The sequence below is a fragment of the Muntiacus reevesi genome, chromosome 12 (assembly GCF_963930625.1).
Source record: "Muntiacus reevesi chromosome 12, mMunRee1.1, whole genome shotgun sequence".
Lineage (NCBI taxonomy): Eukaryota > Metazoa > Chordata > Mammalia > Artiodactyla > Cervidae > Muntiacus > Muntiacus reevesi.
Genome location: NC_089260.1, coordinates 1,215,467 through 1,233,589, shown reverse-complemented (window position 1 = coordinate 1,233,589; position 18,123 = coordinate 1,215,467). Strand labels below are relative to the sequence as shown.

At 44.9% G+C, this 18,123-nt stretch overlaps 1 protein-coding gene across 7 annotated transcripts in view; it reads right to left on the bottom strand.

Moving 5' to 3' along the window:
* Nucleotides 1–9,081: 9,081 nt before the first annotated feature.
* ENPP2 (ectonucleotide pyrophosphatase/phosphodiesterase 2) overlaps nt 9,082–18,123 on the bottom strand; it is a 131,511-nt gene continuing 122,469 nt past the window's right edge. For 3 of the 7 annotated variants that reach the window (XM_065903044.1, XM_065903046.1, XM_065903045.1), the window contains exon 26: nt 9,083–11,372. In XM_065903044.1, coding sequence (XP_065759116.1) covers nt 11,202–11,372 — 171 coding nt within the window. In that variant the 3' untranslated portion in view covers nt 9,083–11,201. Of the gene's footprint in view, nt 11,373–18,123 lie in introns of all 7 variants that reach the window. The other 4 variants (XM_065903049.1, XM_065903047.1, XM_065903050.1 and 1 more) reach the window with 2 other exon arrangements.

The window sequence follows — 18,123 nt, the reverse complement described above, 5'->3', positions numbered from 1 at the left end:
CCCCAGCCTAGAGGTGTTCAGCCACAATGACACTGTCTGAGAGGGTCAAGAGAGGAAGGCCCACCCGCCACCCACCTTTCTCTCAATGATAATCAAATCTCCACTAGGCACTAGGCATGTCTCTGGATGGAAAGACAAGATCCACCCCTTTGAAGGGGAGGAGATAAACTTACTAAAGCAGAACACTCCTGGAGTTACTACTGAAAAGGCAAACAAAGCCCTAACACAGAAAGAGACCAAAGATTACTAAGATTTTTTTAACTAATTAAGGAAAATGACGGTGCATTTTCCATGGCAAAGTAGATTAGGATACAAATGTAACATAATGCAAACATCAGGGTGGTGTGACCAGTTCATCACAGTTTACTCAAGACTTTGTGGGTTTTAGCACTGAGTCCTTCAGTCCAAAGCGTCTGATGAGCCTACATGGAAGTCAAAATCAAGGGTCTAAAGACAAGCGAAGTACAATGCTCTGTGGCAGCCTGGATGGGAGGGGAGTTTGGGGGACAAGGGATACATGTCTATGTATGGCTGAGTCCCTTTGCTGTCTGCCTGAAACTATCACAGCATTGCTAATTGGCTATACACTAATATAAAATTTTTTTTAAATTAATAAAAAATTTAAAAGTAAAGGCAAGCAAATTAAAGTAATGCAGTAGGACAAGTATGAAAAACAAAAGTACCAACACAATAAAAAATGGCAAGTGGTATTCCATCGGGAGCATAAAGAACAATAAGACAGGTGGGTGTATTAGAACAAAACAGAGCCCATTCGTTTCTGTGCTGTCTACAGTTGATTCGAGTCTACAGTGGCAGAGTTGAGCAATTAGAGGTTGAATGGCAAAGCCTTTTACAGAAAACCTTTGCCAACCCTGTTCTAGAAAATGCTTGAGAATGCTGCTAAGGTCAGACCAACAGACTCCCACTGAGGGTTGACAGGAACAGTAGCCTACGAACAACGACTAAATTAAAGATTCTCAATGTTTCAGGAGAGGTTAAAAACCTTTGGCGTCTAATCTTTAAAAAATATCCCATGGACTCAGCAAAGTAACCTGTATGCAGCCTGCAGACCACCATTTTGCAAAGCTCGATGGATGTCATACGTTCTATGCTAACACAATCCAAGAGATAATTCTATTAGTTCTTTAATTTGAAGGCAAATCCACGACAGCTGACTATTCATCCATTGCTTTCAATTTTGAATTTGTTTCTAATTCAGTTGCTTTACCCATGAGTGTCTTTCCAGGATGATCAAATCCTCTCAACAGCCTATGAAAAGTTTTCCCATCCTAAATAGCACAAATTGCTCCCTCAGCTCTCCCCATCTGCAAATATTGTCTGTTTCTCCTGTTTCTGAACTCCAAAGGGCCAGTCTCCACTGCCTGCCTCCCACATGGTCTCCATTCTCTCCTCCTCCCAGGACAGTGTGGCTGTTTCTCAGACCCCTTCATTGATAGTGCTTTCAGGAAGGTCTTGGATGGCCACCTTATTGCAAAATTCAAATGGATGCTTTCAAATTCCTGTCTAACTTAACTTCCCTCTGGCATTTGGTATCACGGACCACTTCCTCCGTCCTGAAAATGTCTCTGTCCTTGGGTTTCACAATACTCACTCTTTCTCTATTCTTTCCCTACCTTTCAAGATACTTCTTCCATGAACATGTTTATTCCTGGATCCTTTGTTTTCGTTGGAGGATAGCTGCTTTACAGTGTCGTGGTGCTTTCTGCTGGACAAGGAGGGAAATCAGCTCTGTGGACACATATACATCCCTCTCCCTCCTCCATCCCACCCGGCTGGGTGGTCTCAGAGCAGGGCTGACCTCCCTGCGTGTACGGCGGGTCCTCACTAGCTCTCTCTTTCACACATTGTCATGTATGCATGTCAATCCCAACCTCCGAGTTCATCACACACACACCCCGCCCCCACCATGTCCCTAACTCCACTCTCTATGTAGGCATCTCTCTTCCTGCCCTGCAAATAGGTTCATCTGTACTGTTCTTCTAGATTCCACATGCATGCGTTAAGATTTTTTGTCTTCCTGACTCTCCTTCACTCTTTATTTAGATAATTTTCTTGAACACTTGACATAGATAAAGCTGATGCTAAGCATTTTCCAAATGTAGCTAGTCTATAGTGTAGTTCACTCCCTAAATCTGTTTCCCTAAAATAAATTGCATTTCTAATCTAAACTCCAGTTTACGTGGCTTACACGTTTTATTTCAGTCTTTGTGGAGAGTCCCATCATTGCCTCACCCCTGATTAGTCCAGAATCTAGTAAATGGGGAACGATGGGAGAAGGACAGTGGGCATGGGTGCCTCCATGGTGCATCTTCAAGTCCCTTGAAATCCCTTGGAAATCTTCCATGTCCAGGCTGAGGTCAGGATGCCAGAATCTAGGGCTCTGCCCCCTAAAAGGAACACACAGCACACCTTGGAGTGTACATGTTAGTCACTCAGTCATGTCCAACTCTTTGCGACCCATGGATTCCAGCCACCAGGCTCCTCTGTCCGTGGGATTCTCAGGCAAGAACACTGGAGTGGGGTGCCATTTCCTTCTCCAGGGGATCTTCCTGACCCAGGGATCGAACCCAGGCCTCCTGCACTGTGGATTCTTTACCATCTGAGCCATCAGGGAAGCCCTCCTGGGGTATAATCACCGCTTGAATCTGCAGGCTTCTCCCTGTCCTGAATCCCAGGAAAGGCCCCTCTCTCTCTTGGCACACTAAAGACTATTTTTTTCCACTTCTTCAGTGGGTTTAGGTTTTCACAAAAGACAGGAAATCCATTAATTATTGACTACTGCTGCTCCCCACACCCACTCTGCAAAAAGCCCTGAAGCCAAGAAAACACTTTAAAAGGGAATGCTTTCCTTGCTAGGAAGTGGAGTTAAAAATGGAGGGAAAATGTATCAATTTATATTTCAATGAGGTTTCTTGCCACAATTCTTTTGCTGATGCTGAAAAGAGTTATTGTCATCACTTTTTTTCTTTTTACTTTTTTGGCTGCACCTCGAGGCATGTGGGATCACAGCTCCCAACCAGGGACCGAACCTGCGCCCCCTGCGTTGAGAGCATGGAGCCTTCACCACCGCCGAGCAGGTCCCGCATCACCCTTTTACAGATGAGAAATACTAGACTTAAAGCTGCCTAAACCTGTATACCCACACATCTCCAGAGTGTGCCCCACTGCCTAATGTGAACTTGCCGTCTCTCCCCTGCCCTGAAATGCTAGCGTTCCTGCTCTCTCTTGGTTTCTCTTGCTCTGCATACTTTACAGGGGTCATGGGGCCCACGCGTATTATATTAACTAACACCTACATACCAGGGGTGTCGATTTTTCCTTACCTTGGGTCTCCTTCTCTGCCTGCTTCCTGATCACTTTCACGAAGATGGCTTGCTCATGCTTCCATTTCAGCCCTTATGAATTAATAACGTATTATCTCCTTGTTCCGCCAGCATCTTTCCACCTGTTCCTTTTCTGAGAATTTTGAGGTTTCGGCCCCATCATCTCCCCAGTTGCCAGAATTAAAAGCCTCTGAATTATGCTTATTATTCCTCTTTCAGTTTCTGTACTGAATCTCCTATTTACCTGTCAGGCTTCCTTGGTGGCTGGCGGCAAAGAATCTACCTGCAGTGCAGGAGACCTGGGTTCGATCCCTTGGAGAATAGAATGGCTACCCACTCCAGGATTCTTGCCTAGAGAATCCCCATAGACAGAGGAGCCTGGCGGGCTACAGTCCATGTGGTAGAAGAGTCAGACACGACTGAGCGATTAAGCACAAAGGCACACATTTTTCTGTCAACTTTTCCCCACCTTTCCACCCCCAAAGCTACTTTTATGTACCAAATATATATTTTATTTTATCTTTTAAGGAAATACTTTTTATTACATTTGTTATTAACACTATAAAACACAATTTTAACAGCCAGGAAATGTAATGCCATTGATCATATGTTATAAATAAATTAATTTGAGTTACTGTATCTTTTCATATGTAATTCAAAATTAGGTATAGATGCAAAAATGTCTTATTGCATGATAAAAATCTATGCAATACCATTTCATTACACAAAATTAAAATCATTCCTATAAGAGGTTTTCCCTAAATTTTCTTTTGTTATTAATTTTTATTGCTGGATAATTGCTTTACAATATTGTATTAGCTTCTACTGCATGGAAAAATGAATCAGTCATACATATACATTAAGATATATCCCCTCCCTTTTGGACCCAGAGAACGTCGTACAGAGTGAAGTAAGTCAGAAAGAGGAAAACAAATATCGTGTATTAATGCACATATGTGAAATCTAGAGAAATGGTACACATGACCTTATTGGCAAAGCAGAAATAGAGACACAGACATAGAGAACAAGTATGGATACCAGGGGGACTGGGGAAGAGCGGGGTGTCCTGGAGACTGGGGTTGACACACATGCTCTGTTGATATTAATAAACTGGGTGACCACTGGGTGTGTGCTGTGGCACAGGGACTCTACTTAACCCATCCCCGAGACTGGTGGAATTGTCTCCACCTCCATCCCTACATTCAGTAACAATCACGCACTACCCTGGATACGTCTCCAAATTGTGCTATGAGCTGAAAGAAGGTGGCGCTTCCTCAGTCACAGTCCTGGTTGGATTTCTCTCAATGGACTCCAAGAGCCATCAGCATGAAGCCTGAATCCTTTCAGCAAGCTCCCTTGTTATTGAACGCAGCCTGACCAGCCTAAATTTCCATCTCCACATCCAGCTCCAAACCTAGCACGAGATGCTTCACGAAACTAATTTCCATTCCCTGACAGTGTTACAATCCCTCAGAACTCATAGTTTTGCAAGTGTTTGCTAGAACTGTCTTCTATCATTTTCTCCCTGTAAGACGTTTGACCAGTTCTTCGGGAGTCTGACTGCTCCGAATGTCGTCGCTTCTCAGTGTCCCTTCCCATTTGTTCCTCTCCTCTTCCTGCCCGAGAGACACTGCGGTGTGTAGTACCAGCATGGCTCTGGGAATCAGAGGGGGGCTCAAATCTTGCCTTTCCTCTCTTTCTCTATATGACATTGACCAACTTAGTCTAATTTTTCTCAGCTATAAAATGTGGGGTTTAGAAAGTACGTCAGAGCTGTTACGATAGTGAAAAACATTACAGAGGTAAGATCACTAGCTCATAGTCTGGTGTATAGTAGCTGCTGCTGCTGCTCAGTCCCTTCAGTCGTGTCCGACCCTGTGTGACCCCATAGACGGCAGCCCACCAGGCTCCCCCGTCCCTGGGACTCTCCAGGCAAGAACACTGGAGTGGGTTGCCAGTTCCTTCTCCAATGCAGGAAAGTGAACTGAAAGGGAAGTCACTCAGTTGTGTCCGAGTCTTCGAGACCCCATGGACTGTAGCCTACCAGGCTATAAACGCTAATTTCCAATTAAGGTAGAGTTGGTCTTCATTATTGTTCTCACTAAAGTCATTTTACACTGTGACTATATTTTAACACATATGCATGATCCGATATGGGCTTCCCAGGGGGCGCTAGTGGTAAAGAACGTGCTTGCCAATACAGGAGACTTAAGAGACCTGGGTTTGACCCTGGGTAGGGAAGAGCCCCAGCGGGAGGGCATGGCAACCCCCTCCATTGTTCTTGCCTGGAGAATCCCATGATCAGAGGAGCCTGGGGGGCTACAGTCCATGGGGTCACGGAGAGTCAGACACGACTGAGGTCACTTAGCATGCATGAGCATGACCCAATATACCAAAAGACGTTTAAAGTTAAAATCCTTCTTAGGCATTTTTCAATAAGAACACTGCCAAGTGTCTCAAGTATTCAGTTGAACATTAATAGCACCTGAGTTTCCACTTAAAGGCTGGAAAAGAACCCCGTGAAGGATTAGGGGGAACAGAGCGCAGAGCTCACACAGGGGCTGCAGCTGGGCCTGCTCCCAAGAGCCGGGCGGCAAAGCTTCACAGGGCCGGGGCAGCACGTCCCCCTTGCCATTCCATCTGAAGCTAGCCGCCTGCCAGGGGTGGGGACATGCGGGGGCCAGGAGGGGGCCAGGACAGACGCCTCCTGGAAGTGCAACCCAGGTAGGAGCTCCTGCCGCTCCTGGAGAGCCTCTCGCGGCGCCCTGCTCACCCCAGCCTGCAAACTCAAACAGCTCAATCTTGTTCCTCACGGCCCCGGACAATCCCTCCCCTCATGGGAGAATTCCTGCCGCCTTTACCACTTCCCACCCACAAGGCGGCCCGGCCTGACTCAGCGAAGAGCTAGAGAGAGACAGCTGGAGGGGGGAACATCCTCAGTCCGCAGCAGCCCTTCCCAAAGCAGGACCGGACGGCCCCGAATCTGGGCAAACCCAGTGGATGCCAAACCCTGCTTTTGTGCAGAGATTTTTTTTTTTTTTTTAAGTCATCTCTCTTCTAAACAATTCAGAATGTTTTTACCCCTGAGAAACTATGCAGCGCTTTCCTGGTTTACTCTGTTTACAGTGGGCTCCTTTTAGAGAGGCAGTTTCTGAACCTATCTGCTAAAACAGGACCACCATGCTAGCAAGCAGTTGGCAACTAGCTCAATGAAAGCATGAATGAACCAAGGTCTCAAAATAAAAAAATTTAAAAAATACCCCCAACTTAAAATAATCTTCCAGACCTCATTTTAATAGAGTCCCTGTCCATTCAGAGACTTTCATAAATAACCCCCCAATTAATGACATGTGTTTATCGGCAAAACCGCTCACCTGAAATACACAGTGGTTGGTATGCAGTTTATTTATGAGAAAGAAAGATTTGACCTAAGGATTAAAAATAGAGGAGCAGTACTCAACTAAATTTGCTAACTGCTCACCCCCAAAGCCTCAGGTATAGTCTATTTTGAGAAGAGTTCAATCTGAGGTGAAGTGCAAGTCTAGCTATGCAAAGAGCTAGCAAATAGTTCTTAAAAATGGAATGACCCTTCTATCTTGCAATGCTGCTGTTAGGAGTATTAGTGCAGAATTATTGCACCTAAGTCTGAATTTGGCAATAGGGAGTTCATGATCTGAGCCACAGTCAGCTCCTGGTCTTGTTTTTGCTGACTGTATAGAGCTTCTCCATCTTTGGCTGCAAAGAATATAATCAATCTGATTTCTGTGTTGATCATCTGGTGATGTCCATGTGTAGAGTCTTCTCTTGTGTTGTTGGAAGAGGGTGTTTGCTTTGACCAGTTCGTTCTCTTGGTAGAACTCTATTAGGCTTTGCCCTGCTTCATTCTGTACTCCAAGGCCAAATTTCACTGTTACTCCAGGTGTTTCTTGACTTCCTACTTTTGCATTCCAGTCCCCTATAATGAAAAGGACATCTTTTTTGAGTGTTAGTTCTAGAAGGTCTTGTAGGTCTTCATAGAACTGTTCAACTTCAGCTTCTTCAGCGTTACTGGTCAGGGCATAGACTTGAATTTCCGTGATATTGAATGGTTTGCCCTGGAAATGAACAGAGATCATTCTGTCATTTTTGAGACTACATCCAAGTACTGCATTTCAGACTCTCCAACCAGTCCATCCTAAAGGAGATCAGTCCTGAATATTCACTAGAAGGACTGATGTTGAAGCTGAAACTCCAGTACTTCGGTCACCTGATGCAAAGAGCTGACTCATTGGAAAAGACCCTGATGCTGGGAAAGATGGAGGGCAGGAGGAGAAGGAGATGATAGAGGATGAGATGGTTGGATGGCATCACCAACTCGATGGACATGGGTTTGGGTGGACTCCGGGAGTTGGTGATGGACAGGGAGGCCTGGCGTGCTGCGGTTCATGGGGTCGCAAAGAGTCGAACACGACTGAGCAACTGAACTGACTGACTGACGGATTGCACCTAACTGGCTGGACTCTCTAGTATCAGTTGCACTTTGTGGAATGAGATTGAGAGGAGGCTATATAATTACGGCATATCCAGGCCAATACACTGAAATCTTAAATGGAACCCTGTCATACCTCGGCCAATGACTTCTCAATTATTTTCCGTTGCACTTAGATGCCTCAGTGGTGCCCACAAGGATCTGCTGACCTGTCCCCTAACAACCCCGCCTCTGTGTCTGGGCACACCTGTTTTCTTTCAGACCCTCACACATGCCAAAGTCTTTCTCACCCCTAGTCCTCGTGTTGCAGGAAGGGGGACCCCTCCCCCACTCCCAGGCCTGACAGTGGACTCCTGTCTAATGCTCAGAAATGAATTTTCCAAGGAGACACGCGCTGGCCAAGCAAAAAATTTATTGGGAAGGGGCACCCGGGTGATAGAACCAGGAGAACTGCTCTGCCCTCGGTCTTGCAGGCAAGGGCTTTACGGGACTGGGGGTTTCTGGTTGTCTTTGGCCAGTCATTCTGACTCAGCATCCTTCCTGGTGGCAGGCACGTTGTTCATCCTTCTCATGGATTCCAGGGAGAAGGACTCCAGAAGACTGATCGACTTCTCCCTGTTTGGGCCTCTCCCAAAATCTGTAGGTTGACTTCTCGGGGCAGGACCGTATCCCTTATCAGCCTTTCCTGTTTCAAGACCTCTCACGCAAGAGCACCGTGCCGAGGCGTGTACTTCTGGGTCTCGAATTCCCCAGTCCCTGGGCAGGCTCTTCCTTATTTCTGCTCTTGAGGCAGCTTTTCTCATCCTCACGTGTTGGCTGTATTGTCATCGAAGCCGCTTCTCTTTCCACTCTCTTGCCCCTCAGCACCTGTTTAATTCTCTCACTGTGCGTATCATAATGAAGCCCTGCAGTTTTTGAATGTCTCTTATTTTCCACTAAAGTACAAATTCTGTGAAGGAACCATGTTTATCTTATTTAGTTTCATCCTCAACAGCAAGTATAGGTACTGACATGTAGTAGATGATGAATTAATCACGACATGATACTAAACAGTGAGTGATATCCCAATTCGTTTCTACCACACTTCTGTTACCAAAACCAGATTTGTTTTGCCTGATGGGCGGCAGGTTAAAACGCTGAGGCACCGACTTTTACAGCAGAGAGATTATTTATTTGAAAGGCAACCAAGTGAAGAGACACGTCAGGTCAGATCCATCTCCCAGAAGACAAGGAGCTTGGGGTGTTTATGGGATAAAAAACTGAAGCGGCAGGGTGGTCTGGGGCTTGGGGAGCAGGAAGATCACGGGGAGAGGTGATGGGAGAAGGTACAGTAGTCATCGTCCTCTGTGCAGGTGTGACCAAGCAACAGGCCTCTGCACATTCAAAACCCGGAGGCACACAGCATGACCTGCAGGGGGACCTTCCGGCTCTGTGAGGTCAGAAGGTCGCTGAGAGTGGGTGTTTGCGCATGCCCAGTTGGAGGGTAGGGAGTCCTATCCAGTCTTAACCAGCTCAGCTCAAATTAGACACAGCTGACTCCAAGTTTCTGGGAAACAGTCTGGGCAAACCTCTTATTGTTTAGGCTACATGCCACTTGGAGGACATGCAAGTGTTTTTGTAGATGACTTTGATTTGTCAAGGCAGGTGAAATGAATTTGACTAATGATTAACTATGGCTTCGCTCCCACCCTATTTACCCCAAACTCCAAAGCCCAATTCCAGCCTTGCCCATCCCCACCTTCACCTCTTCCCTTTTCCATAAAATTTTCCCTGAGCGTACGAAGGGCCAGAGATGTGCATGGAACATAGCAGTTGCTGGATAAATACAGCTGTCATCAGTATTACCACAGCACTTCTTCCAGTGTATTCCTGTAGCTGTGTTTCCCAAACATCAGTTTTTCTCATACCACTTTCATGATTTTTCCCATATCCCCACTGTCCATATACCATCTGTCCTGCTTTTGTTATGTACTTTTTAACACAATGTGTTCCTTAAGAAAAAAAATGTTTTTAATACTTATTTCTTTGGCTACCCCAGGTCTTAGCTGGCATGCAGGACCTGGGACCTTCGTTGGGGTGTGTGGTATCTAATCTTTTAGTTTGGGCATGTAGGATCTAGTGCCCCGACCAGGATCGAATGCAGGCCCTCTGCATTGGGAGCACAGAGTCTTAGCCAGTGGACCACGAGGGAAGTTCCCTTAAGCGAATTTATTTTTAAAGGAAAATTTAACGTGCTATTCTTTGTTTTTTTGTTTGTTTTTTTTTAAGAGAAGATTATTAACTGTTAGAAATACGGCAGTACTGAGAAGCCCCTTTATCCATAACACAATCAGAAGGACAGAAAATCTCTGAATGACTTCCTCACTTTGTGCTTCATTATTACTTATGGCCACAATTGGGTCCATCAAAAATCACCCCATCTATCATTCAAACCCTTCCGTCATATTGAGTTACTCTAACACTGTTCACTTAGCATTCATTATTCTCTACCTTGATTAGTTAAATACACTTTCATGCCTATATATCATCTCAGTGTCTTATTTCTCTTTATATCCTTCCTGGTTCTTAGGTTGATGCTTATACAGAATATATGCTTCGTACACTCTCAGCTAAGTTCAATAAAAGCTTTGAAACAACTTAATCAAAAGAACCTGTTCCTCCAACATTCAAAATATTTTTAAAAATAGATAGGTGAGACAGGATATTCAGGGGTTCTGGTTCCCTTCTCCCTCTGTCCTTCTGATCTCCCACAGATATGTTATCAATACATCCTCTATCTCATTCAAGCCACCACGGTGGACCATTAAGAACATCCCTTTGTCTATGTAAACCATATCCAACTGGGAAGAGGGCCCAATACAAGAAATGTATCCTTTTCATGCATGAAATACACTAGAAGCAAACCCTCTAATTTATATGAAACAAAGACCAAATAAAACCAGAAAAAAAAAAACTGAATGTGTGATTTATTATATTTAAGATTGGTCTATATTGGTCTATAAGGTTTAAATGTCTGTCATAATTAACAATAAATGAATGCAACTTTACAAAAATCAGTATTTTAACACAGTACGGGACTAAATGTGGCAACTGTGCATTGGAAGATTGAGATTTCCTCAATGCAAATATGGAATATGCAGCACCGTTTAGAAGCTTCCACTAAAAATGCAAGCTGCGGTAATTATTACAAGCTCTACTCAAAACACAGGACTACCTAAATCAAGCATTAGAGGAAAACAGTGGAGTCATTCAGGCGTAAGATGTCAGATTTGGTACAGGATTAAAATACTAGCATTTTTTTTTAATGTCCTGGTTTCAAATTAATAAATACAAAAACAATATAAAAATATACACCAGTTGATAAGCCTGCAGCGCAGAGGGCCGGAAGGCTAGATCTCGCTCTCATGCGTCTGCAGGTACGTCTTTAGGGTCAGAATTTCCGGGTAGCTGCGGCTGGTCTTGCGAAAGAAGTCCAAGCTGGTGAGATGCTCGATGTCCCGCACCCGCGCTGTGTGCATCTTGAGAAGCTCTTCTACCCATTTCGACTCGTCCTCTGAGCTCTGCCACGGAAAAGAAAGACAATCAGAGTCAGAATTTTCCAAAGGCGTTTCTCCAAACGCTCCATTTGGTCCAAGTCCACACACGACCTCTGCGAACTCCTGCGCCCAAAGCCAAGGTGTTTTCTTCCCCCTTGGGTTCCCCACGGCTCCCACATCCCCGCCACAATGCACCGCAAATACCGGCCCTCGGCTGGAAGCATTTTCAGCGGCGATTAGCTGGACCGAATAAAAGCGAGGTGTGGTGCAAGAGGGCATTTGACTCAGTGGGTCCTCAGAACAGAAATCAAGGTCGGGAGAGCGCAAGGCCGCGTAGCAATCAGTCTTTGTCTGTCTGCCCCGAGGTTGAATTGCAGCGAGGAGCCGAGCGCGGGAGGGCGGCAGCGCCTCGGCCTCCCCGGGGGGTGCAGAGCTTGTGGGCGCCCCTGGAGCTTCTGAAGAACATGCTAGATCTGTGACGTCACCTACTAGACTGCAATGAACTGACATTGGAATGAGTTTGACTCAACTTATACCAACTGAGCCGCCCAGTGGGTACACCTGGCACTTTGGGGCCCGAGAGGCCGGGGTTGGAAGTGCAGCCCTTCCGCTTCCTGCCTCGGAGACCTCGCTAGAGCGTCTGACCCTTCACTGGTACAGAAGACGAAGAAGGCTTGTGCAGCTCCGAGGCAGGGGGAAGGACGGGGAGGAGGAAGGAGGAGAGAGGGAAAAGCCATCACGGGCGTTCCCAGGATGGGAAGAAAGGAAATCTCTGTCTGTCTTCACCGCTTCCCAAGAGTCAGTCGCCTCATTGGCCCAGACTCGAGGGGAAAGACATTTAAATGTCTCGCACTAAAAATTTATTTCACATCTAAGGAGAAATGAGAAACAGTAGTGCCAGGACGCCCCTGGTGCTCCTGTGGCTAAGACTCTGTGCTCCCAGAGCAGGGGGCTCGGTTCGATCCCTGGTCAGGGAACCGGATCCCACATGCCACAACTGAGACCCGGTGCAGCCAAATGAATCAATAATTAATTAGCAAAAAAAGAAGAAAGAAAGAAAAATGCCAACAAAGCATTATTTAAAAAATCCTTTTAAAAAATATTTTTTACTTTTGAGGGAAGTTGAGAGGAAGAATGAGATCTGAGAACCTTGAGAATGTGGGGAAATGTCTACCTTTAGAGAAGAGAGGGGGCAAGAGGGTCTTTGCAAATAATCTCATTCCCAAATTGCCACGGCTGCCAAGAGTCTTTCTACAAGTTGAAGGGCAGCTGCATGTCCCAGGACTGAGACAGCTCAGGCACGCCTTCGCCGGAGTCTGCCACCGCAAGCGGTCTCCGTAAGCTACACCAAAGCCCGAGAACCTGCACTGAGTTTTCTCGGAAAGCTCCAACCCACACGGGCCTGGACGGGGAGCTCTGGCAGCTCGTGCCAGTGCTAAATACGTCCAGGAGGGTGTTGGTTCAGAAAACTGATGCCTGGCCATCCCCATCAGAAGGAAGAAACAGGAAGAAATTGCTTTGGAGGCTGGAGGAAATAAGGATTTTAACCCTCCATGCCCCACCCTCCTCACCCAGGCTGACCAAGATCTTTGGGATTCATAGGAAAGGACAGGCCTAAATATAACTCTGCCCACAACGGTACTGACCAGTCCTCAGTGTGACCATATATAATTAACGAAGTAGGAGGTCTCCAAATGGGTCGGGACCCCCTCAGAGTAAGCAGAGTAAGCACGAAGAGATATTTTGGGAGAATTTTCATATTCGACTCATTCATTTGATTTTTCAATGGTCAGTAAGTGTAATGTTTCCTTTGTAAACGCAGTCTTTTGAATGTGTGGACAAGGGGTGAAAAGGTTTTTCGTAATTTAAATAATGGCCAGCTGGGATTATAAGAATTTGGGGAAAAAATCTGTCTTTTGCTATTTCTTTTCTAGGGAAGTGATTTGCCAATTTCATCTGAGAGGCATTCTCCTCTGGTTCTCACAGGCTAAAATCCAGCCTCCAATTAGTCAAAATACTGGGCTACACTACAAGGAATAAAATGACTTCTGCCTCTTGCTAGCTGGCAACCCACTGAAGTATTTGCTGCAGGAGACTCTAGTATGAAACGCAAAACTAATAAAAGTCAAATAAAAGTTCAAGTGACCCAAGAGAGAAAAAGAAAAACTTTAAAAATAAATAACTTTACACATTAATGCAAATGAAAGCACAATCCAGGGACTGGCTTAGTGTTTGTTTTGTTTTGTTTTTTGTTTTTGCTATGGACATTTATCCTTCACCTGCCTTCCTCCCAAATGAGCTTGTGAATTCAAGTCCCAGCAGTTTTAAGGTGGACCTTAAAGTAAGGATGTAATTCAAAATGACACGTGTACCCAATGCTCACTGCAGCACTATTTACCAAACCCAGCTCATGGGAACAACCCAAGTGTCCATTAACAGAGGAATGGGAAAAAAAGATGTGGTATGTATATGCAATGGGATATAACTCAGTCATAAAAAAGAATGACATTGGGTTATTTGTAGAGATGTGGATGGACCTAGAGTCTGTCATACAGAGTGAAGTCAGAAAGAGAAAAACAAATACTGTCTATTAATGCATATACGTGGGATCTAGAAAAGTGGCACAGATGAACCTATTTCCAGGGCAAGAATGGAGACGCAGATGTAGAAAAGGGACACGTGGACCCGGCTGGGGGCACCAGGGGAGGGTGGGACGCACTGGCAGGTTGGGACTGACAGATATACACTACCCTGTGTAAAGTAGGCAGCTAGTGGGGACCTGCTGTAAAGCCCAGGGAGCACAGCTCGGTGCTCTGGGATGACCTGGAAGGGTTGGATGGACAGGAGGGATGGTCCAAGAGGGAGGGTATATAATATGTACAGTTGGTTAATTTCATTGTACAACAGAAACTAACAGCATTGTAAAGCAATTATACTCCAATTTAAAAAAATAAAAGAAAGCACAGACAGTGTCTGTGTGGCAGGGGGTTCTTCAGGGAGAAGCGTGCTGACATGAGCACTACAAGGAATACTGCTAAGCTCTGGGCAGAGGGGAAGACGCGAGGACATCAGCGGGCGCCGCCAGACAGAACACTGGGATGAATAAAAACTGCCTTTGAGCTGAGTTCAGAGCAGTGTTTTCAAGCTCCCCCGTCACCAGATTCCCCAAATGACAGGAAAATGTGAACACCTTTCCCCCAAGAACTTAGGTGTCTCTTACATGACTTAAGTCCGAAATATCTTTGTAGTCTCTGCCTTGTCTTAAACATGTATGGCAACTTTGAATTTCACCCCATAAAATATGTGTTTACTTTTTTGCAAAAATGTTACCTCCCCACAACAAAATTTCAGTAAAACTGAAGTTCAGATCCAGAGGTATTACACCACCCCCCACCCTGGTACACCATTAGCTACTCCTGTGGGTGTAGACGATCAGAATTGAGAAGGTCAAGCCAATCAGTTGAGGATAGCTCCTCTCTCACTTGACGCACCCTTGTTTCTCCACCTCCCATCCAGTTATTTCTAAGATCTTATTGATCCCTGCAATACAATATTGCTGCCTTCCACCTTCCTTTAGAAATTTCCAAGACCACACCCCAGTTCAAGTTCTGTTACCTCAATCCTGGAAATCCCGCCAAAGCCCTTTAAGGACCATGCTTAATCTTCTCCAATTCTAATTTATCTCCCAAAACAGAGGCCAAAATATTGTTCTTATGTCTAAGCATTTTTTGTGGTTATCTTTGTGGCTCAGCTGGTAAAGAATCAGTCTGCAATGCAGGAGACCTGGGTTGGGAAAATCCCCTGGAGAAGGGAAAGGCTACCCACTCCAGTATTCTGGCCTGGAGAATCCCATGGACTAGTCCATGGGTCGCAAAGAGTCGGACATGACTGAGTGACTTTCACTTCACTAATGTCAATGCAAATAGGTGCTAAGGCTCCAAGCTTCCACTATAGAAATCGGGTACATTCAAAAGAGGATGGGCTTTTGAAAACAGAGGTCTTGAATCTAAAGTTCTGTTCTTCTACCGACTAGGTAGAAGGTAACCAGATAACCATGCTACATACTTTTCCTTTATGAGCTATAGGTTCCTCAAAAGTTAATAAAAGGGGAGGGGGAGGGGGTCATACGTACCTGCCTAATAGGGTAATAAGATGATGAGAAATAATACAAGAGACAAGACTGCACAATACTGGATGGTTAACATGGACTCAGTCAATGGTAACAACTGCTACTATTGGCTGCTATGGCTATTTTTATTTTATTTTAATTATTATTATTTTTGGCCTCATGAAATGTGGGATCTTAGTTCCCCAACCAGGGATGAAAACCAGGCTGCCTGCTTTGGAAGCACAGAGTTTTAACCATTAGACCACCAGGGAAGGCCTGACGACTTTTATTTCAAATTTGATTCTACGCAACCTTTAAAACCTTATCTCCCACAATGATCTTCATTTCCAATATTCTCAGCAAACTTATAACTTTTTTTAGCCATATTTAAAATTTCTATTTTTTCCTGCATCCATTGTTTTTTGTTTCAGATGGCCATAGCCTCAATCTTCACCTGTAATTGAAGACCTAGCCTCAAAACTACCTTGTCCGCGAAGCTGAAAATCTGTCTTGAAGCTATTCTTAAGACTCTTTGCCTTTTAGTGAAAAGCAGTTTCTGTGCTTGTTTCATTTGCTCTCCCCTGGAAGGCTGCCTGGAGGAGTGACTATGTTAAACATAGCATCGTTTCTCCCAGGGTACCTTACATAAATAATTAAGGAATTTAAGCACCGCTTGTTGACTAAAAATTTTCTCCCAGAGATTTTCTCTCTGATCCTTCTATCCTATAAACAGAAGCATAGAGACTATTCTAAAATCAACCCTGAAGCACAAAGGTTTCCATCACATTAAAGAGACCTGGAGTGGTCACGTGATTTGCCCCCAAGCGCAGCATTAGACCGGAGCCGGGAGCACACAGCATGACTCCTGTCTGCCTTCCCGGGCCTTCTGCATCCTGCTGCCCTGCTTTCACATTGGAATAAGTGAGTCGAGTCATCTGTGCTCTTTAAGAATGGGGTGACCTGTTACACCTGCCCTTACAACTAGTAGAAAATCGAAGTCTGATGTGTAGAGCATATATTCCTGTGTGTTTGTGTCTATATTTAAAATGGATAACCAACAAATTCCTACTGTGTAGCACAGGGAACTCTGCTCAGTGTTACGTGGCAGCCTAGATGGTAGGGTAATTTGGGGGAAAACGGGGGTATATATATATCCCCACATGAATCCCTTTGCCCGTCACCTGAAACTTTCACAACATTTCTTAATTAGCTATTGTTGTTGTCGTTTTAGTCACTAAGTTGTGTCTCTCTGCGACCCCATGCACTGTAACCCACCAGGATCCCCTGTCCATGGGATTCTCCAGGCAAGAATACTGGAGTGGGTTGCCATTTCCTTCTCCAGAGTTATTGGCTATACTCCAATATAAAAAAAAGTTTAAAAAGTTTTTATTAATGAAATTTTCAAACATCCACAAAAGTAGAGCAAATGATCTAATGAGCTCCTGGGAGCTCTTCCCTCATTTCAGTAACTACCAACGTTGTGCTACTTTTCACTGTTATAAAATACATTTGTCTTGTGCAAAACTGAAGACTTTTGAGCACTTTTATCATTTGTCAAGAGCAAACACTGAAACAGAACTATAGTAAACGCACAATACTCTTACATTGAAAAATAAACAGCCATTAGGACACAGAGTTCCCCAGTGTTAGGCAGTTTTGCTGGGTCCTTTCCAAAGACTCAACTTGTGTATACCCATTTGTATAGTCCAAATGTTTTTCAAGTGTGTTCTAGTTCAAGGGTGGGGATATAATTTAAGACACAAAGATGAATTCTGTCAGCAAATCCCAAAGGACGCTGCTTTTATAACAGTACATTTTTCTAATTTTCAAAATTAAAATATCAACATCACTAGCAACACCACATCTACTGTGTAAAGTTCAAATTTTCTTTGCTTGCTTTATTTGTTCTTGAACTGTATCCCATTAAGGGAGTATGGTCAGAGTGCATGTGTGCTAAGTTGCTTCAGCTGTATCTGACTCTTTGCAACCCTATGGACTACAGCCCTCCAGGCTCTGTCGTCCATGGGGTTCTCCAGGCAGGAATACTGGAGCGGGCTGCCGTACCCTCCTCCAGGGGATCTTCCTAACCCAGGGATCAACTCTGCATCTCTTATGTCTCCTGCATTGGCAGGCAGGTTCTTTACCACGAGCACCACGTGGGAAGCCCTATGGTCAGAGTGCATATACATAATTTATTTGAATTCTTTTCTCTGTGCAGTTATGTTATACACTTGATGCACAGTCATTTATCTTGTTTTATTTAATAGGTGTACATAAAGCTGATTCACTTCATTGTGTAGTGGAAACCAACACAACATTGTAAAGCAACTGTACTCCAATTACAAAATAATAACAGAAGGAGAAGGTGGGATGACCTGAGAGAACAGCACTGAAACACATACATTTCCAAATGTAAAACAGATCGCCAGAGGGAGTGTGATGTGTGATGCAGGCACCCGAAGCCGGGCTCTGTGACCACGCGGAGGGGTGAGGTGGGAGGGGACACCTGCGTGCTCAGGGCGGCTCACACTGACGCAGGGAAGAAACATCACAGCTTTGTGAAGCAACGATCCTCCAACTAAAACTAAACAAGCTCCCCTAGCCTTACAAGTAGCGTGAAAATATGCCCCTCACTTAAGCATGGCTCATCCCTGCTGTCCGTAGTTG